Source organism: Macrobrachium rosenbergii, chromosome 10 (genome assembly GCF_040412425.1).
Source record: "Macrobrachium rosenbergii isolate ZJJX-2024 chromosome 10, ASM4041242v1, whole genome shotgun sequence".
Classification (NCBI taxonomy): Eukaryota; Metazoa; Arthropoda; class Malacostraca; order Decapoda; family Palaemonidae; genus Macrobrachium; species Macrobrachium rosenbergii.
This window is the reverse complement of record NC_089750.1, coordinates 61,604,707-61,627,206: the sequence shown is the minus strand read 5'-3', so window position 1 is coordinate 61,627,206 and position 22,500 is coordinate 61,604,707. Positions and strand designations below refer to the sequence as shown.

The window sequence follows — 22,500 nt, the reverse complement described above, 5'->3', positions numbered from 1 at the left end:
TTATTAAGACGAAATTTTCTTGAAACAGCTCTAATTCCTTCAACATAATCGAGCCAAATAAACAAATCTAGACATTTTCTCGTTTATTTTTTATATCTATCTGCTTCGTATCTTCACCAGTAATACTCGTAGTCTCTAACATCCCCCACCTCCCCTTTTTTTTGTGCGCCTCTTTTGCAGACGACCGATTTCGAAAACTCCCATTATTTTTTCACCTGTTTCTCGTTTTCTTTTCCTTTTCGTGTCGCCCTTACGAAGATTCTGCAACAACACTTCATTAAGGAGCATCGGCTCGATGATCCATTTCAAAAAGCCGTTTCTTTTCCTCGCCTGATACTATTCTCAGATCTTCCCTTTCACGCCATTCATTTTTGCTGCTCTCGTCACTTCCTCCTCCTCCTCCTCCTCCTCCTTCTCCACTTCTTCTTCTTCTTCTTCTTCTTCTTCTTCTTCTTCTTCTTCTTCTTCTTCTTCTTCTTCTAATCCAGAACTTTTTGCAGGTTTCAAAGACATATTTTTGATTCTCCCAACTTCTGTCCCACCATCCCACATTCTGCCCTTATCCATTACACTAACAAGTAAACAGTTTGAGAAACAGTTCTAGAAGTAAACAGTTGGAGAAATAGTTCTAGCAAGTAAACAGTTTGAGAAATAGTTCTAGCAAGTAAACAGTTTGAAAAATAATTCTAGCAAGTAAACAGTTTGAAAAATAGTTCTAAAATGTAAACAGTTTGAAAAATAGTTCTAACATGTAAACAGTTTGAAAAATAGTTCTAACGTGTAAACAGTTTGAAAAATAGTTCTAGCAAGTAAACAGTTTGAAAAATAATTCTAGTAAGTAAACAGTTCGAAAAATAGTTCTAAAATGTAAACAGTTTGAAAAATAGTTCTAGCAAGTAAACAGTTTGAAAAATAGGTCTAACAAGTAAACAGTGAGGAACAGTTCTAGCAAGTAAACAGTTTGAAAAATAGTTCTAGCAAGTAAAGTTTGAAAAATAGTTCTAACAAATAAAGTCTGAAAAATAGTTCTAGCAAGTAAACAGTCTGAAAAATAGTTCCAGCAAGTAAACAGTTTGAAAAATAGGTCTAACAAGTAAACAGTCTGAGAAACAGTTCTAGCAAGTAAAAAGTTTGAAAAATTGTTCTAGAAAGTAAACAGTTTGAAAAACAGTTCTAGCAAGTAAACAGTTTGAAAAATAGATCTAACAAGAAAATCAATTTAACAGAGGATCTACGAAGCAAACAGTTAAGGAAAAGACCTAACGCTTTCAGCGAAAGAGAACTGATAAAATCTTCCGGCAGGGATCTAATCCATACAAGTCTAAATCTCTCTCATCTACACCAGCGTTCATTATGCCCAAGTCAGTTCATTACGCCATCTTTCCGTCTTCTATTCTCTCTTATTCCCTTATTATTGGTTACGTTCACTTTCAGCTTCTCCCTTCTGGCCGCATTTTTGCATTTTGCGGGATGTGAGCGTTAATTACGTTTCCTAAGTGTTCCTGTTGGGATATATAGTAATTACATCAAAATTTTCAATACAGATTTAGGGACGGCTTTCTCTCAATAGGAAATCTGCGCGAGCGATAGGGATGCTGAATAAAGCCACTGTAGAATGCCAATGCTAATAAGGGATTCCAAATTTTCAAGAAGCATTTAAGGACAGCTTCCTCTCGGTAAGAAATTTGCGCAACTGGTAAGGGAGGCTGAATAACGTAACTATAGAATAATAACACTAATAAGGGATAATAAGATAAACATCCGGTGATAATACCGAAGCGTAGGAAGAAAAAAAAAAGAAGACAACTCAAGATGGGTCGTTAGAATTCTCTCATTAGTATGTTCGAACCGCCTAATCCGTTTCTGTTATTCAAGAAGAATCAATTAAAGAACCCGACCGGAGATATTCCCTCAAATCCCAATATAATGATGCATGAAGTCCAGGAAGCTTCCCCCTCATTATTCTCCGTGGCCTTCGGACTGCTGAAACAGAAACGGGAATACTCGACGCTGTCTCCAGGAGCACTTGACTGCTGGATGGCTTACGTAGAGCTAACAACACTCAATTTGGTCTATCGATGGTTGAGGAAGACGTCAAGAATATTGAAATGTGTATTCAAATGGTTTAGACCAGTGGTTCTCAACCAAGGGGGAATTCTCCCCTAGGGGGAATTCTCTAGAGGGAATTTCATAGTTTTTTTGGGGTGGCGGGGGATTTCAGTGTTTCAAGGCGGGGAATTGTGACCACAGATTGGCAGGTTCAAGCTGGCTCTAGGACCACACTAAACACATTATGCATCGGTCCGCACTACTTAGAGGTCACGCTGGGCTTTCTCTCAGCTGGTTTGTGCGTTTGCGTTAGTATTTTTTTGCATATATCTGGAATGCACCTTTTGAGGCAGACAATTTTGGAAAGGTGATTGGGGGAATGACTTTCTGACATGTGGTGAAAGGGTGCATGGGCCAAAAAAGGTTTAGAACCACTGGGGTAGTAAATACTTTACGTAGCAATTGAAGTCGAGGCAGAAACAGGAACACTTAATTCGACTTTCCGATGGTCGGAAAAGACGGATAAAACACTTGCTCTGACATTTGGATGATGACAACAGCAACTGAAACGTTTAACGAGGCTCATGGAAAATTAGGCCAGACAAGGGAAGACTTTATGAGGTCTTGGTTGAGACTGATATGGGAACACACAACGTAGCGTCTGAACACTCAGGCCAGACATTAGATTACTTAATGTGAACTTCAAACAAGAGACATTTATCGTAGCTGTTGGATGTTCAAGACAGAAACTTTAATATTCAACGCGGCTTTATGCTGTCGAAGTAGAAACAAGAATCCTTGGCAGGGCAAAAATAGGGATACTTAACAAAATATTGAACATCCTAAGCAGACGTAGGAACACTTAACATGACTTTTGAATAACTGAGGCAGAAGTGACCTTCATACTATTGAAAGAAATGCCCGACAAAATCGCTGAGCAGTCTAGGCAGAAATGAGAATATGTTTTATGGTAAAAGCTGAAATGGAAATACGGTTTGGCAATCAGTGCAGAAACAGGACTGGCACTTAATGGCCACAGCATTGATAAAGATACCACTGAAATGCAGACCAGAGAATTCCGATGCATTGGATGGTTGAGACAGAAATGGAAATGCCACAAGACTGTGTAGATGGAATTGGGAATGGCTTTGTACTATACAGGCATATGTGAGAATAGTATTAAAAGGCTGATGTCGAAAAGAAGAAATCAATAACATTTAGGCAGTTGACGCAGAAACAGGACTGCTGTTGCATTTTTGAGGAAGAAATGGAAAATACTGCTGGAATTTAAAGACAATACTGGAAAATACTGCTGGGATTTAAAGACAGTACTTGTAGCCTTTGGGTCATAAAACAGGAATGGGAGTGTTTCTGAAACATAGCTAACATGATTGAGAATGTCTTTGGACTGATGATATGGAAACGAGACTGTCTGCTGGACTGTAGGGGCAGAAACTGGCTATGCAAGTAGGCCATAGCACTGGAAATGGAAAGCCACTGCAGAGGCAGAACTAAGAATGATGCAAGGCAGACTGGTCAAAAAGGTTTGCACAGCTGCTTCTGAGTAATGCGTTGAACTCTTTGCTCCCACCTTCCTTGAGTTTATACGTTAGGTATTTTAATTTTCCTGTTTGTATTTGTCCTTATCTGCTAATCTGCTAACCATTATTGAGCCTATGGCATTTCCGACAATTCTTCCTCTTGATTTTCCTCGTCAATGTTAATGAGGAGAGTACCATAAAGAAATTGGCATAGAGCATAACAATATAACATTGAAATTACTTTCCTTTCACTCGACTTCAGTATCAATACAGAGGCTGGCAAAAATAGCATTCAAAAAATCTTTGTTAGGCTTATTCATCCCTGTCTGAAGTATAATATTTCTCCCACATTTGTCTTCTCTACAGGTACTCTTTCAGTCAGTGTTTCACTGAGATCAGGAGAGGCACCTTTCCTTTCAAAGGCTCCATATAACTCCCATAAGCCTTTTTACTAATATTCAATTTTACATTGTGGAAATTAGTAATGACTTAGACTACAATGTTTGTTGACGAATTCCTTTCCTCGACTGTAAATCCTTGGAATTCTATTTTTTCTGTTCTCCCATGCTCTAAAATTTAAATGCTTTCATTACTCCAAAGCCAGATCTGTCACTACTTGTATGAAGTTCCACCCCTCTCCCTTCCTCTTCCCTCATCTCATTTACTTGGGCCTGGCCTAGAAAAAGGTATATTATGTTGTCTGTCCCACTGGGTATTATACTTGCAAAAGAGAGAAAACAAGCAAAATTGAGCCAGAGTTTCTTCGGTGCAACCGAATTTTCTGTACAGTGTATAATCAAGGCCACCGAAAATAGACCTATCTTTCGGTGGTCTCGGTATAATGCTGTAAGAGCCGCTGCCCATGAAACTTTAACCACGGCCCGGTCGTGGCCTATCCTGTATCTTTGCCAGAAGCACGATTTATGGCCAAGTTTAACCTTAAATAAAATAAAAACTACTGAGGCTAGAGGGCTGCAATTTGGTATGTTTGATGATTGGAGGGTGGATGATCAACATACCAATTTTTCAGCCCTCTAGCCTCAGCAGTTTTTAAGATCTGAGGGTGGACAGATAAAAATGCTGACGGACAGACAAAGGCGGCGCAATAGTTTTATTTTACAGAAACTAAAAAAAAGGGTTTAGCATGTGGTCACAAATGTTGCCGAGAAGAGCGAGTTTGAGGTGAATGAAGGGCAGGGTTCAAGTCCCAGAAGAGGGAACAGAAGGGAATGTTTGCAAATATAGACCCGCAGAAAGGAGGAGCAAAGGAACTGGTTCGTGGGACAGCCAGATGAACGGTGTAAGGGAAGAAAGAGGAGAATGGTGCCGGAGAATACTAGAGGAAGGGAAGTGAAGATGAAAGTCTCAGAAAGAGGCGACAGCATTGAGCAGAATGAGTTAATGCAGGGAGATGGTTCGTGAGCATATGGAGCTTGAAATAAGACTAATTCAACAGCCGTAATAATCAGAGTAAAGTACTGTAAGTATACCTTAGTTTAAGCAGACCACTGAGCTGATTAACAGCTCTCCCAGGGCTGGCCTTAAGGATTAAACTTATTTTACGTGGCTAAGAACCAACTGGTTACCTAGCAACAGGGCCTACAGCTTATTGTGGAATCCAAACCACATTATAGCGAGAAATGAATTTCTATCATCAGAAATAATTTCCTCTAATTCATCATTGACCTGTCGGAGACTCGAACTCGGGCCTAGCAGAGTGCTAGCCGAGAACTCTACCGACTCATCCAACGAGGAACCGTAATAATCAGAGACTTGCCAAATAAGAAAAGAAGACAACATACTAATGACAGGATTTCGAACAAAACAGAGCAGTAACCGTAGCATGACTAGCAGAAATCAGACGTCAATTATGTTGCTATAAATATGTAACGTCAAAACATCGACGACGATTAACGACACTGAAAATACACCTGGGAAAAAAGTTCTACTAAACCAAGGAACGTACGTGGGAGCAATCCCTTTCTGATACAAAGGCCGACGGGACTGGAAACCGAATGTCCTTATCTGGCTTAGGCCCGGATAAAAAGATGGTGAGGGGAACAGGAAGCTAAATGGATGGAGCCGAGCCCCGAAGGAACCCATAAACTCAGTTCCCGAGGGATAGACGGACAGGAATGAAAGTTGGGCAATAGAGCCTATTTCGGAGGAATGGAAGATCGATTTTAAGAATCATGGAACAGGGAAGCTGCAGGAGAATTCCAGAGGTTGGCCCCACATTCCAGAGCTGCTCCATTCCCAGGAGTAATTAGCTACCGGCTTATATGCTTGCAAGTACAAAAATATCTCTGAAAAGATGAAAAACATTTCCTTATGGTTTCTAGCCAAAACTTTTTGAACACCGAAGGCAGTTAGCGTCGAGAAAAAAATATCACTGGGGATTTTTTAAAAAATGTCCTTAGCATATCCTTAACAACAGTGATTGAACGAAGTCTCTCTCTCTCTCTCTCTCTCTCTCTCTCTCTCTCTCTCTCTCTCTCTCTCTGCTCTTCAAATTCTCGTTCCGAAGTGAAAACCAATGATTGGTTATATCGAGCGCAGAACCCTATTTTCGGCCAATTTATCGAGGCTTTGCTCACGACGTGGATGTCATCAGGGGTGGATCACATCTCCTTAGCCTCTCCTAAGAATTTCTAAAGACCCGAATCAGACTCGCCTAATTGGCCATCACAGATAAGGAGGATATCTTGTACGTAAACTTTAAAATCCCCCAACTTCACGTTCGATAGTATCGGGAAGAACTGAAACACACGCGTGCATACATACACACGCGCGCGAGCGCACAAAAACACACATGCACACAAAAGACTCCACTGAAATAAGCATATGGACAAACGTAAAAAAAAAAAAAAGCAGACACAAGGAGAGACTGGCCACCTATAATACACGCATGCGCAAACGTTTCTTTGTCGCGCAATCTCAGAGACTAGGCTTACATGTACGCAAGCAAGAGCAAACAATGTCTCCTACGCAAGCATGATGAGACGTTATACACTGTCCGGTATTCATTTTTGCAGTTGGCAGTTGGTCTCATTATGACCCATTCTCCACTGTCCAGACGACTAGAGATTTCTTTTAAGTTTCTGTAGCGAGAGAGAGAGAGAGAGAGAGAGAGAGAGAGAGAGAGAGAGAGAGAGAGAGAGAGAATTTGTTTTGCGATGAATGATAAAATTATAATCGTATTCAAGTGCAGACTGAAACTGTATCGCATATCTTGAGAGAAAGGAAAATAAAGACGAGGAGAGAGAGAGAGAGAGAGAGAGAGAGAGAGAGAGAGAGAGAGAGTATACATAGTTTAACCAGACCACTGAGCTGATTAACAGCTCTCCTAGGACTGGCCCGAAGGATTAGATTTATTTTACGTGGCTAAGAACCAATTGGTTACCTAGCAACAGGACCTACAGCTTATTGTGGAATCCGAACCACATTATAGCGAGAAATGAATTTCTATCACCAGAAATAAATTCCTCTTATTCTTCATTGGTCGGTCGGAGATTCGAACTCGCGGCCAGCAGAGTGCTAGCTGAGAACGGAACCCGCTCGGCCAACGAGAGAGAGAGAGAGAGAGAGAGAGAGAGAGAGAGAGAGAGAGAGAGAGAGATTGTTTTGCGATGATTGATAAAATTATAATCGTATTCAAGTGCAGACTAAAACTGTATCGCGTATTTTGAGAGGAAGGTAAATAAAAACAAGGAGAGAGAGAGAGAGAGAGAGAGAGAGAGAGAGAGAGAGAGAGAGAGAGAGAGAGAGAAAGTAATCGTTGGTTTGTTTCCAAATCGCGTTTCTATAAACATACATTTGCTGACGGATCTCAATTCACAGATCAAAACCTCATTAACCCGGATATATTGGCAACATCTGTTATCAGCTAGCATGCACAGAGAGAGAGAGAGAGAGAGAGAGAGAGAGAGAGAGAGAGAGAGAGAGAGAGAGAGAGAGAGAGAGAGTTTCCGTTAGTGCCACCTGAAGGAAACAAGATCCATTAACCTTTGTATAAATGCTAAGGGGCTTTATTATCAGAATTTGCTCTATAAACAAGATGAAATTACAAGGTGATGGGAGAATGGTATAAAAAGAATCAGTCGGCTCTGCAACCACAATCTTAAATTCCTTGTGATTGATTTGCAATAACCGTTTTCATCAACTTGCAATAAACGCCGTGATTTATTGGCAGTAACCACTGTAAATTATTGCAATAATCGCTGAAATTTATTGTAAACAGCCACTTAAATTTATTGAAAAAATAAATGTTGAAATTTATTGACTATGACCTTCGTAATTTATGGAAAGTAACCTTTGTAATTTAGTTGCATAAATCATTGTCAGTGATTTAAAATAACGTCTGTAGCAAATTGGCAATAGGCATTGCAGAATAGAATAGAATACAGAATTTAGGCCAAAGACCAAGCGCTGGGACCTATGAGGTCATTCAGCGCTGAAATGGACATTAATGGTAAGAAGGTTTGAAAGGTGAAACAGAGGAAAAACCTTGCAGTTGTACTATGAAACTACTGTTAAGAGAGGGTGGAAAGTCTGATGGAAGAGAGAATAAGAACGGAGGTACAGTAAAAGGAATGAAAGAGGTTGCAGCTAGGGGTCGATGAGACGCCGCAAAGACCCTTAAGTAATGCCTACAGTGCAACACGTGAGGTGCACTGACGGCACTACCCCCATACGGGGAATAGAGACTGCAGTTTATTGACACAAATTCAGTAATGTCTTCTCAAAAAACAAATACTAGTTTTTGACCGCAACTCATGAAACTTTTTGTCAATAGTCATTTTGAGTTACTGGCGAGTAACCTTTTAAATTTATTGGCAATATCCCTTGGGAATTATTTGCAATAAGGAAGGAAATTTATTGGCAATTGTACGATTTCGGCAAAACCACACTCTAGCAACACCAAACCCGAAATCGAGAGGAGGCAATTTTGCCAAAATAAGAAATTAAGAAACTTAATTTCATTTAAGGCTCAGGAGAAAGTGAATGCATTTATATTCAAGTTTAATACAAACATTTTAAAATTACTTGATAATAGCCACGTTGTGTTCCGCTTCAGAAAATTCACATTCTTAACATGAAACAAAAAAAAAACCCGCGTTAAATCTCAAATTATTACGATATTCAAACCGTTTTCAGGATCGAGATATTTTCTGGAAAGTTTGAATAACAAAACTTTATTTCGTTAGACAAACAGAAAAATGTGTTTTTCAAGCTATTATGATATTCACACTAGCTTCAGAGCAAAGTAATATTTCTTAAGTTCTTGGAAAACTACGTTCATCTATTATCACTTCTTTAAAAAAAAAAAGTAAAAAAGCCCCAAAGTTTCTTCGGCGTAATCGAGTTTTCTGTACACCGTATAATCAAGGCCACCAAAAATAGATCTATCTTTCGGTGGTCTCGGTATAATGCTATATGAGTCGCGGCCCTTGAAACTTTAAACACGACCCTGTGGTGGCATATCCTATATCGTTGCCAGAAGTACGATTATGGCTAAATTTAATCTTAAATAAAATAAAAACGACTGAAGCTGGAGGGCTGCAATTTGGTATGTCTGATGATTCGAGGGTGGACGATCAGCATACCAATTTGCAGCCCCCTAGCCTCAGTGGTTTTTAAGATCTGAGAGCGGACAGAAAAAGTGCGGACAGAATAAAGTGCGGACGGACAGACAAAGACAGCACAATAGTTTCATTTTACAGAAAACTAAAATGGAAATTTCTCCAGCTGAACTGAACATTCAAATTCCTACAAAACTTCATTTCACATTACATTTACATAAAAGTGAAATTTTCCCCTAGTAACTTACATTAAAATTTTGTGCAATTGGATGTTGAAAATAAACAAATCCCTAGACTTAATTATCCAGTCCACCGGACTATCCTCCCGCCATCAATCTCTCCAGAATATTATTTCCTGTTCTCGTCCAAGACATCTGCAGTAAATCTTCCTATATTAAAGACTTAATTATTATGTTTTCTGAATGGCTTCCTCCTTTACGCAGCTTTCCTCAGTCATCTTGCTTCATATCCTTCTTCCTTTCCTACCTTATACTACTCGTCTCTCTTCATATTCCTCCCTTTTAGTACATATCTCAATTATTCTCTGCTCTTTGCCACCATTTGATATCTAACCTGTCACTCAGTTTATCAATGCCACAGCACTCCAGGCATCCTCATCAAATCACTGACAGTGGATTTTATTCTCCAGGAGAGAGACGTGGAGTTGAAAAAGAAAAATAAATAGTATTGGGACACATACAGAAAAGAGAAAAGAGAGAGAGAGAGAGAGAGAGAGAGAGAGAGAGAGAGAGAGAGAGAGAGAGAGAGAGAGAGAGAGAGAGAATTGTAATAGTGTGTGAAACTGATTCTGAAATGCGCCTTCCACATCAGCAGTTCCACACTCCTTCACAGAACTCTCTCTCTCTCTCTCTCTCTCTCTCTCTCTCTCTCTCTCTCTCTCTCTCTCTCTCTAAAATATCCCTGCTGGAGGACGAAAACCACCGATTGAAATTATTATCTTTGCTTTTGTTTCAGACACAGATAAGCAACGACATATCACTGGTCATAGATACTTTCTCATGTTCCTAATTCTTCGTCTTCTTTTTCTTCTTCTTCTTCTTCTTCTCTTACGTCACCCACGTACAGATCTTCCCAACTCCCAAGCGTTTTTATTTAATACGCCAACCACGAAGGTTTTATTGGAAGTCCTTGGCCCCTCAAAAGATTTTATTATTCCACTTAAAGTTTTTATTTAATGGGGCAGTTTTTTTGATGTTCTGAACTACCAAAGACTTTTATTATATTGTGTCATTCGCTTTTATCCAAAGCGTAGTTTTGAGATGTTCTGCATACGCTCACGCGTATAAATATATATATTGTAATGTATATACTTTTATCAGAATATATTTTGAAAAAATATAGATATATATATAGAAATATATATATATATATGTGTATATATGTATGTATATATATATATGTATATATATATATATATATATATATATATATATATATATATATATACTGTATATATACATATAAACTACTGGTCACCACTATACATACCCACGTGACTTCTCGATTTCTTCGCTCTTGTTGGCTACGCTTGCCATTGCAAGGCCTAAGATTCAAATGGAGAAATTCTGACATCAGAATTTCTTCATCTGGTTCGTTATCTGGATCTTAGGCTTCGTAGAGACAACCGTATCCAACAGGTGTGAAGAAATCGAGAAGTTAAATGGGCTTTGTGGTTCTTACAATTACATATATATATATACATATATATACACACATATATATATGATATAATATATATATATACTGTATATATATATATATACATATATATATATATATATATATATATATATATATATATATATATATATACAAATGTCGTTTTAATGTCCAATTCATCAATATTTAGAAGTGGAGCGAGATTGGATATTAAACGACATTTCTAGCTTAATGTTTGTGTAAATAAAATGTCAAGGTGATGTGATAAAAAGATGTAAATATATATGTATAAATGTATGCAGTAGGGAGACAGGGAATGCCGTGCAATGGGGAAGGGGGTGGGGAATGAAGCCTCCTGGCCAGGCAACGGCACCTAAGTTATTAGGACGAGGTTTGATTAGGTCTTAATGACATTTTAGGTTAGGTAAATTTCTCACACCTAAAAATGTCAAGGTGATATGATATAAATATATATATATATATATATATATATATATATATATATATATATATATATATATATATATATATATATATGGAGCCTCGATAGCACATGTACAGCAACCGGACTTCATAGTAGTATGTGGAGCGGGTTCAAACAGGGATGATGAGGCGGACACTTTGCTATCCGTGTAGACACCCCGGGGGAATCAAGGGATAGGTTTGTTAAAAGCAAATGGGTGTTACAGACTAAATTCTGGCACAAAACAACGCACTCCAACATCTTCTAAAAACATAACAAATATCTCACACGGAACTTGGGACCTGGTGCAACAAGGCTGCTGGGAGAAAGGGCTAGGTCTGGTATGATACATGACATACGCTTTTAGGATTCAGGCAGGGCAGGCGTTAGAGATTTCGGTCACCCCAAAGCAAATCAAAAGTCCTTCCGAAAAATGGGAAAAAAAGCACGTTAGAAGAAGAAGAAGAGATATATATATATATATATATATATATATATATATATATATATATATATATATATATATATATATATATATATATATATATATATATATATATATATATATATACATTCTGAAATTTCTGACCCACCACACTACGGAACCCGGTCTTTCGAGTGAGAGTCCAGGGCATTAGCAATTCGGACGCAAAGGTCACAAAAGGAGTTGGAACCTAAGTACTAAATATCTGAGGTTTGTCCCGGGCAAGCAACTAGGGCCCAATATACCAGTGAATTTTACCCAACTCCCTGACCCATCAGCGCTCGAACTGCTGACATATCATTCGTTTCCATGTTTTTCATTTCCATATATATATATATATATATATATATATATATATATATATATATATATATATATATATATATATATATATATATATATATATGTATGTATATATATACATAATATATATATAACAGAAAACTCCAGTGGGAAAATTTGCCAGGCGGAAAAATTGCCATGCGGAAAATTGCCAGCAAGGAAAATTTCCATGCAGAATATTTCAGGCGGAAGATTGCCATTGGCAAATTAAAGATTTCTTTTCATTCTCCTTTCATAATTGTTCATTCTTACCTAAACTACCATTTCTCCTTCAATTTTATAAATTGTTCATTCTAACCCAAACTATCATGTCTCCTTTCATAATTGTCCATTCTTACCCAAACTACCATTTCTCCTTTTGTTTATATCTATTTGCTTACCAAAAAGAAGAAATTCGTTCTAACCTTTTTAAGAAAAAGACATATACTATTTCAGTATTCTCTGAAGTCTGTACCTATAATGGCTGCTTTCATAACAAGTGAACGTGGAAAGGATATTCTCATTGATGAACTACAATTTATGTATCATCTCAACGGAAGAAACAAGGAAGGAACAAAAATCTATTGGGAATGTGCGTTAAGAAAGCAGAAATCATGTCCAGCAAGACTACATTCAAAATCAAAGAACCATGATTACAAAATTTTGAAACATGTTAATGAACACAATCACAGTGCTGCCAAGAGCAAAGTAGAAGCCAAGGGGCAGCCATTCAAGAGCTGAAAAGAAGCAATGACTTCAGGTCGTCCTACTCGTTCTTTGTTGCGGAGTGCTTATCATCTTTAGATGACTGTGCACGTGCTGAGCTCCAAATTTGCAACATGTAAGTAGGAATGTTAGGCATTGGAAACAGGAAACGTCTTGTACCCCACAATTTCCTTCTGAAAGGACAGGATTTGTAATTCATCCGAATTTCAAAATCTTAATTCTGGTGAGAAATTCCTCCAGTATGATTCTGAGTCGACGATGAAAATCGAATCTTATTATTTATCACGAATGATGGGATTGAGGATTTAAGAAAATATAAAAACTGGGCTATGGATGGAACGTTCAAAGTGTCACCTGATATATATTTCCAGCTTTTTACAATTCATGTCCACGTTGAAAATTCTAGTTTTCCACGTGCTTTTGCATTTCTTCCCAACAAAAGTGAACGTACATATGAAAATCTGTTTAATATACTTAGGAATTTAGTACAACTAGAACCCCACACGGTTATGAGTGACTTTGAAAAAGCTTCGATAAATGGACTAAAGAGTGTTTTTCCCAAACAGACCACGCTGGATGTTTTTTCCACTTCTGCCAGGCAAACTATAGAAAGCTTGTGAACCTTGGTTACAAAAATCGGTATCACAATGAAAGCAGCTTCAGTTTAAAGTTACGATGTTTTTTCTGCTTTGGCTTTCCTTTCCTCCCGTGTCATGATGTTGTTTCAGGTTTTGAAGAGCTATCGGAAGATGAAGACATACCTGAAGAATTTCTATCTTATTTTGAATTGACGTACATTGGTGTTATGAGAGGAAGGGGTAACAATAGGAGGAGATCAACACCGTTATTCCTGATTCCTATGTGGAATGTTCATTCTAGAGTAGAGCACTGCATGCCACGTACCAACAACAGCATCGAAGCGTTCAACAATGCCTTTTTCCAAAATATTTCACAATGTCATCCTAATATCTGGAAAATGCATTGAATTTTAAAGAAGGAGGAAATATTAGTGCATACAAAAATTCTGCAATTTGAAAGAGGAGATGAGATTCGTTATCAAAGAAAAATATAAAGATGTCAATGATAAACTGAAGAGAACTGTTGGGCAGTATAGTGAAGATCGTAAAATCTCATTTCTTCGAGCTGTTGCATATAACCTCCACTCATTTTATAAATTTTTTCTATTTTTTATATTTCTTAACATTTTGATTTTTTGTTTAATTATATAATGTAATGTGTTATATTTCAATTTTACTGAATTTGATCAATTATATTATGATGTAATGTGTTTTATTTCAAAACCTTACTCTCATTTTATTCATTCATCTTTCAGAAAGTACAGTATTATACTTTGGTTAAAAAAATTTTTTCTTCATTTAGGTTTTGACTTATATGATTAAATAGGCAATGGCAATCTTCCGCCTGGCAATATTCTATGGAAATTTTCCTTGCTGGCAATTTTCCACATGGCAATTTTCCGCCTGGCAATTTTCCCACTGGGAATTTTCCGTTCATGTGTGTGTATATATATATATATATATATATATATATATATATATATATATATATATATATATAAATATATATATATATATATATATATATAAATATATATATATATATATATATATATATATATATATATATATATATATATATATATATATATATATATATAACAAATGAGGGAAAGAGAAGCCTAGGCGCCAGCAAACAATTACATAAAACCCTAAACATGATGTACAGAGTCAAAAACAAAAGCCATACACAAGAAGTTTCACCAACAGAGCTTTTGAATACGAAGTAGCGGTTCCCAGAACTCCACTGGCTCATTAGGAGTCTCCTTATAGCTCAATTATTTTTGTAATATAATAAAAATCTATGGTTTATTATTATACTTAATGAAAACACATTATTACAATCTAAAAAATAAACGAAAGAATTAACCAAATTTCTAAATGTCATGGTTGTGTACTCCCGTGTCATCTCAAAATTCTGTGTAATAAATTTCCTAGCAAAATATTCAACACTTAGGTCCCTCTTGTTCTATATGCCGATAGTTTGGAAACACTGTTTCCGAGCGAATAAATTTAAAACCAACATTTTTTTGTTTACTCATTTTCATTACCTTCAAAAGTATCAATCCATATTTTTCATGTGGTTAGTGGTCCACGGCCTCAAACAAGGCAAGGACACCTGTCTTCGAGAGAACGAGAGCAGTGAATTAAGTGTTTACAAGGTGCAGTATAGAGGGTAACCAGATCTCAGAAAGATATGACAGAAATTAATGATAAAAGCTTTGTTTTTATAGAAGCTATTTCAATGGCATGAAAGAAATGTGGCATAAATTTATATTGGAAAGTACATTAAGATATTTCCTTTTAGTAACAGTATTAGCTTAGGTCAGAGTGGTCACCGCTTTCTGGGAAAGGCATGTTTCCAAAAGGTAGGCCGAGTGTACTATAAGACAGACCAAAAATACGGCAAAACATAGCAGTGTTCATCGACAAATTTCTCAAAGAAAGATGCTGGAATTGGAAAAGAACCTCAGAGACCTCGAAAGTAGAGAATAGAAATGATAACATGGGCAGGAGAGAAGCAGATTAGGAGGACTGCTAGCAGTGGAATAACTCACCACAAGGATGAACAAAGAAACTTAAACGGGAAAAGTGGCTTTTCCATTAGGAGACAAAGCCATAGACCCATAATGATGTAAGGCAGGAGTCAGGATTGGTGGAAGTTATTGGCTACTATTGGCAGAGGAGTCAGAAACATTTTTATGTGTAGGAGACAAACGTTGGATTGCTTCCTGACGAAGAAAACCACCTCTCATAAAATAAATTTGCACAACGATTCCTAGTAAACTTAGTATAGATAAGAGTAGCAGCAAGTGGAGAGGCTGCGAGTGGATAATACTCGTCTTCCCTCGACTTCATCCACCCGAAAGTCTTAAGAAATTGTATTGGAAGTATTAAAAGGAGTTATGAACAATTGATGCGCCAACGCTCCCTCCATTAAGTATGAAAAAAAAAAAAAGGCGCTCCGTATCTTTATCTCTAAACATACTGAATAGGCCTCTTACCTGGTTGCTCGTTGACGCGCACATCGCCAGCCAAGAAACAATGGAGATTCCGGGAGTTTTCCCTACATTCTCCTTCATCGAAGTGGTCTAATGGAGGCAGGAGAGGCTTGCGGAACCTGACCGGCTTGTACTTCAACATACCTTTAAAGAGGAAGAGGAGATTATCATTTTCCTTTTATTTCTAATAGGAGAAAGAGAGGATTAACGAAGATATTGATACAAACACACACACATTATATATATATATATATATATATATATATATATATATATATATATATATATATATATATATATATATATATATATATATATATATATATATATATATATATATATATATATATATATATATATATATATATATATATATATATATATATATATTATATATATATATATATATATATATAATATATATATATATATATATATGTTATATATATTAATCGACATATGTCGTTTAATATTCATTTCGTTGATCTCGGAAATAATACCAAACGGGATATATAATAAAACACACACACAGATATACTGTATATCATCAGAGTTGTCCTACTTTTCTTATTCATTTACATTAGTCGAACGAATTAACATTAAAACAATGCAATAAATCATCGCAGAATTTAACAATGTTAAGTTTAACTGAAAAGGACAATAATAATCATTCACTGTGATGGATGAAACATTTCACTGCAGCGACAAGTACATGTTTATAATCTTACAGTATAGGAATAATATCAACAACAACCGCTAGAGAAATAAAAAATGAGAGAGAGAGAGAGAGAGAGAGAGAGAGAGAGAGAGAGAGAGAGAGAGAGAGTCATAGTTTAATTTATGAGATTATTGTTTTTCCTAGTGCTCAGTTAACCCTATCAGCGCTTTCTAATGTAATTGTGAGGAAGAGATGAATTGTTTCGTTTTCTCTTGGGTTCGAGTAACTTTATACTGATATAAGTTAATTTAATGCATAAGTTTGGTTTGAAGAAACTAGGCGTGTCTTATTTTCAAAATCACTTAAAAAAAAAAAAAAAAAAAGAGTATTTCTAAGTAAGAGCTCCGCAAGGACTATTACCCTGGAAATTGAATTTTCCTATATTTTTATTGTTGCTGATGAAGAAGACGGCATTGTTTACTGTCGGTCAATTACTATTAACCTCATATCTACCCAACATGGTTGGGGACCCTTTGGGAACGTGGGGTTTTGGAAACTTTGGGAGAAAGACCGGACCGCCATGTTGTTGTTATGGAATGGTTCTGCGCATGCGCAAGTCATTAGGGAGCCACATGTTTAAGAAGGGATTGGCTAAGAAAACTTATTATAGAAGGAACTATATTAACATAACGTACCCTAACCATACCGGAACCCACGGTGAAGGAAACTCCACTTTTTACCAAAAGCTTCCCTCTACAACACTGCGCATGCGCGATAGCATTCCAGGATGGCCAAAGTACAACTTCTGGGGTTAATTACAGGTTAATTACAGTCGACCGACAAAAAATAACGGTAAATAATAAGCAACCAAAATATTATAGGGAAAATCAATTTCCAAAGTAATACCCGATGCGGAACTCTTGCTCAGTTCTACCAAAAAAAAAAAAAAGTACGCCTCTATTCATATAAATGTTTGTTTTTACTTGAGACTTAGCATTGGCATTCACTCAATGCTTCAGTTTTCCCTGGCTTACGACCTTCCACCCTCCAAGAAGAAGTCTACCGTAGACTCCTTGACGTGAAGGTAGCGCTCACACAACAGTATAACTTGTCGTAAACACGAGTAGAAAAATTATCGCATACATGTGACAAACATGTTGAAAACAGGTCAGTGATTTTAAATGGAGAACGAATCTCGGATTAGTACTCGATAATCGTATGAAGCACTGATTACGACCAAGGCCAAGAGAGACAAGGTCTACCCAAATGGGTGGAGTTGCCTCCCACCTGGGGTAACTACGTAGATGATGACGTATCTTAGAGGTACCCACTCATTACTGCAGTTCACCTGCTGACGCAATAAGGAGGTAGACAAAGCTCCGCCTACATGGGGGATTTTGGGGGGAAGTGAGCAGACCTTCTCTTTCTCTTGGCCTTAGTTAGGACTACCAACATTGTACTCAACCTGTTCACCAATGAGTCGTGCTGTTGGCATGGCGTTCGACTCTCCAAGCGGCCAGTGAAGAATTAGAGGAATTTATTTCTGGTGATAGAAATTCATTTCTCGTCATAATGTGGTTCGGATTCTGCAATAAGCTGTAGGTCCCGTTGCTAGGTAACCAGTTGGTTCTTAGCCACGTAAAATAAATCTAATCCTTCAGGCCAGCTCTAGGAGAGCTGTTAACCAGCTCAGTGGTCTGGTTAAACTAAGATATACTTAACCAATGAGTCGTTGACTTATATTCAACTTGTTGGTGATATGTACGAGACAAGTTACCGACATGTGTTTGTGACATTCTCAACTGCAGTGTGGATGCGCCCTAATTAAACATACCGTGTTCCCAGAGGCGAAGCTGAGCCATTTCTTGGTCATCGGAGCCGTAGACATTCGAAGCGTCGATGAATGACGTCACCTGAAACGTAATCAATCTGTGAACTGACGTTGTAAGATGAGACATTGATTGATTGGTTAATGGACTGGTTTAGTATCATAAACTGGCGTCACAACTGTGATGATAACTGTGGTAGCAGATCTCCAGTTCTATAGAGATTGACGGCTTCAAACAAATATTTATCTTGACTAACAGTCGTTACAATATTATTTAAAAACAAACCACACACAATATAGGCATAGAATCACTTCATGAGCTCGGAGTTACTAAAGACACTTTTGTTTCCATGCACCACGGAAAGAGTATAGTTACCATCCTCATCCCTGTTCCAGAGATCAAATAGCTTTTCAAATCCCGGAGATTGAAACATTCAGAACAGTATAAGCCTTAAACCTTAAATGTACGGAAATGATTTAATCATTGCAAAAGGAATGTCGAGCACACATTAATTTAAAGTGTCTGTGTATCATACAAGTCAAAAACAATTTTTGCCTGACAAACAAGAGAGAGAGAGAATTGAATTGAATATAGAATTTAGGCCAAAGGCCAAGCACTGGGATCTATGAAGTCATTCAGCGCTGAAACGGAAATTGACAGTAAAAGGTTTGAAAGGTGTAACAGGAGGAAAACCTCGCAGTCGCACTGTGAATCAATTGTTAGGAGAGGGTGGAAAGTAAGATGGAAGAAAGAGAATATGAAAGGAGGTACTGTAAAAGAAACGAGAGAGAGAGAGAGAGAGAGAGAGAGAGAGAGAGAGAGAGAGAGAGAGAGAGAGAGAGAGAGAGAGCGCGCATGAAATCGTTCTTTACATAGTGTGGAAGAGGTGCTGGAATGAAATGGCATCACAATTCAAGAACCATAAGAAATGAGAGGCGAGTTGTGTAATGTGGAGAGGGGGAAACTCGACGTGCCGTTGGTGAGCCCTCTTTGTATTTCTATCTACCTATTTAATATCTATCTACAACACACACACACACCCATATATATACAAACAGATCCCAGTATTTGATTTCGTACGTCAAGATGCTGGTGGTTTTAAACATTTTCCATCAGAGCAGACAGATGGGAGACTGGTCTTTCTAGGTTATACAGCGACAGAGTTATACTAATACGATTAGTGCCACTATACCTTCACACTGCACGCGGTGCTATAATTAGAGAATGTATTTGGTCACAAAGAAGATCGTAAGGTTTTATATCTTTACTTAGAATGAGTCACTGTTAACAAAAATTTCTTTTGAATTATATCTTAATTGAAGAACTGCTCACAAACTCTTCACTCCAACTCCAACTCCAACTCTCTCTCTCTCTCTCTCTCTCTCTCTCTCTCTCTCTCTCTCTCTCTCTCTCTCTCTCTCTGGGATATGTAATGCTTGGAATACGTTAGGAGAAATGCCACTGCTAGAAGAGGCCATTACCAGAATCGATTAAAAAAAAAAAAGAGAGAGAATGGGGGAGGGGAGAGTGAGGAGAGAGAAGTGAAGGAGGCCATCATCAAGATTTTGCTAATTACCTGAAGGAGGAGGAAGAGGAGGAGGAGGAAGAGGAGGAGGAGGAAGAGTTGGAGAGACTTAATTGGCTGAGGAGCAGAGCTAAATGTCTCCTCTCGACTTCACGTAGATAAATGGCCTCGAAATCTTGAGGAGAAAAAGGTCGCCGCTTCTTAAGTCCCCGTTAATGAACCAGCGGCTCACTCGTGTCGTTTTGGCCAGGAGAGCAAACATCCCTTCAGGCCCTTGAAAGGCCGAGGGTTTCTTAAGACACTGGTGCCACTAATGGGAACTTAAGAGGAGAGGATCAAAGAGTTTTCGGTTTATGGGCACAGATGACAGGATGTCTGAAGGATCCGGGATGTTGCTGGCCTCAGATTCTATGGCATTGCTTAAAAAAAATTCTAGCTTTTATTAGGGACTGCCCACACACCATTTCCCTGAGGAAATTTATGTACGTTCATCTGTTCGTGTAGTTATGTACGATATGCTGACTACAGACACTGATAACAGCATTCTAATGTCCATCCTGCTAAATGAAAATGCGGTAATTGCACTGGTAAGGATGCGGTAAAGCTACAAACGTATCGAAACTGCTCTTTCACTAGCTGAAATGTGACCACTAGCTGAGGTACTTACAGTTACATCAATATAAGGCAGAAGTGTAGTGGGGATCTAAAGTTCAACAAGTAAGAGCAGCTGTAACTTTGAGTGTTGTCCTCCAGTCTTAGCAAGCTTAAAATATTACACCTGAGAGAGAGAGAGAGAGAGAGAGAGAGAGAGAGAGAGAGAGAGAGAGAGAGAGAGAGAGAGAGAGAGAGAGAGAGAGGAGTTTCAAGGCTAGAAGTTCAAAATAGGCAGCTTCTAGGCAATCAACTTTTAACTGTTTTCGCACTTAGCTTACTCTGAATAGAAACATCACGGATTCCTGTGTTAAAGTAATCTCAGGATTTTGTCGTCTTTGTTTTTTTGGAAAGAGTTCAGAGGTCTACATCAAGCCTCTTAACCTCTTCAAAACCTTACCACACCTGCACGGGTCACAGTAGGGCATGGGCCCGTGCAGACAAAAAGCTAGTTTAATCTCAGCCAACAAATCAGAGTATTAACATGATGGGTGAACGGCTCAAAATAGTGATGTGAATAAGGCTTGGTCTATGTTAGATGACCAGAATCCAGTGGTCCACGTCCGGACTCTAACTTCATTGCGCACCTTACATATCTTGTATGTAAAGAAGTTCCCACAATGAGATGTGTTGTGTTTCTTCAGTTCTAGTTTTCATCCACTACTTCTGAGCGAGTGGGCTACTAGTGATTGGATTCTGTGATTTCTGGACCCGGACAAGGGACATTTTTGAAGTGGAGATTTTGGAAGGGGAAGTATAATTGGACTGCTCAGCCTTGGTGGAACTTAGCTGTCTCCGAAAGCTCCTGTTGATTCCGTAGAATACTGCTTAAGATATAATTTGGCTCCATATTCAGAAATCACGCATATGTGGTAATGTATGTAGGACAAGAGCCTAACCCTCCACCAACCCATTCTAAACAGCTTAAGCGGGACATCTAATCCTCCACAAGAAGGTTAATGGAAAGTCTGCAGTGAGGTAATACGAATCACTTTCCCGTCAGTCAAGATGGAAAAGCCATTAAGAAGGGAGAGGTAACAAGTTTTAGGGATGCAGAACTCTATCAAGATTCTTGGGTCCCGATACAAGTCTAAGATTACTCTGCCTTAATGCTACATCATTTACTTTTCAAAACTTTCTTGGTAACAATGAGTGACATTTGGCTACGTGGCTGAGGTATGTCACTGAGGAATTAAATATTTTCACATGTAGATTCATATACCCCATATACCACCAACCCTGCCCCAGCAAATAAAAAAAAAGGTATATATATATGTACACACACATATATATATATATATATATATAATATATATATATATATATATATATATATATATATATATATATATATATATATATATATATATATATATATATATATATATATATACTGTGTATGTGTTATTTACATAAATACAAACAAATAAAGTCTGGGAAGTAATTTAGACAAATAAAACCAAAAGAGTAACGGGAATTTAAAAGCAGTATTACAAACTGTACCAAAATAGGGATATCACTATATAGATATTCCTCAACTTCAGAATGAAGAGGATGAAGGAACCCATTCCTCAGCTTTACAGTGAAGGCGATGCAGGACCCATGGTATTGCAAAGTCATTAAGCTATACAGTCAAAGGTCCTGGAAAGCGCACGTCATCAAAATATAATTTAAATATTTTTTTATTAGATCCTATCTGGATGATTCAGGGTCTTACAACCATGAGGTCAAAGATTCTGGTAAGCGCATGTTCAATCTCCCCCCGCCCAAAAAAAAACACACACACACACACACACAGAAAACACTAAAAATCATTTTTAATTTTTTTTTTAATAGATCCTACCTGGTTGATATAGGGTCGTATAACCAGGAGTTCAAAAGTTCTGGCAAGAGCATGTCCTCTCCCCTACCC

The 22,500-nt window shown here is 37.7% G+C and overlaps 1 protein-coding gene across 2 annotated transcripts in view; it reads right to left on the bottom strand.

Annotated features, from left to right (window-relative positions):
• Positions 1-22,500, bottom strand: part of LOC136842686 (peroxidase-like) — a 123,537-nt gene that overhangs the window by 34,105 nt on the left and 66,932 nt on the right. For both annotated transcript variants that reach the window (XM_067110349.1, XM_067110348.1), the window contains exons 9-10: positions 18,418-18,496; positions 15,929-16,069 (exon numbers count right to left, since the gene is read on the bottom strand). In XM_067110349.1, coding sequence (XP_066966450.1) covers positions 15,929-16,069; positions 18,418-18,496 — 220 coding nt within the window. The remainder of the gene's footprint in view (positions 1-15,928; positions 16,070-18,417; positions 18,497-22,500) is intronic.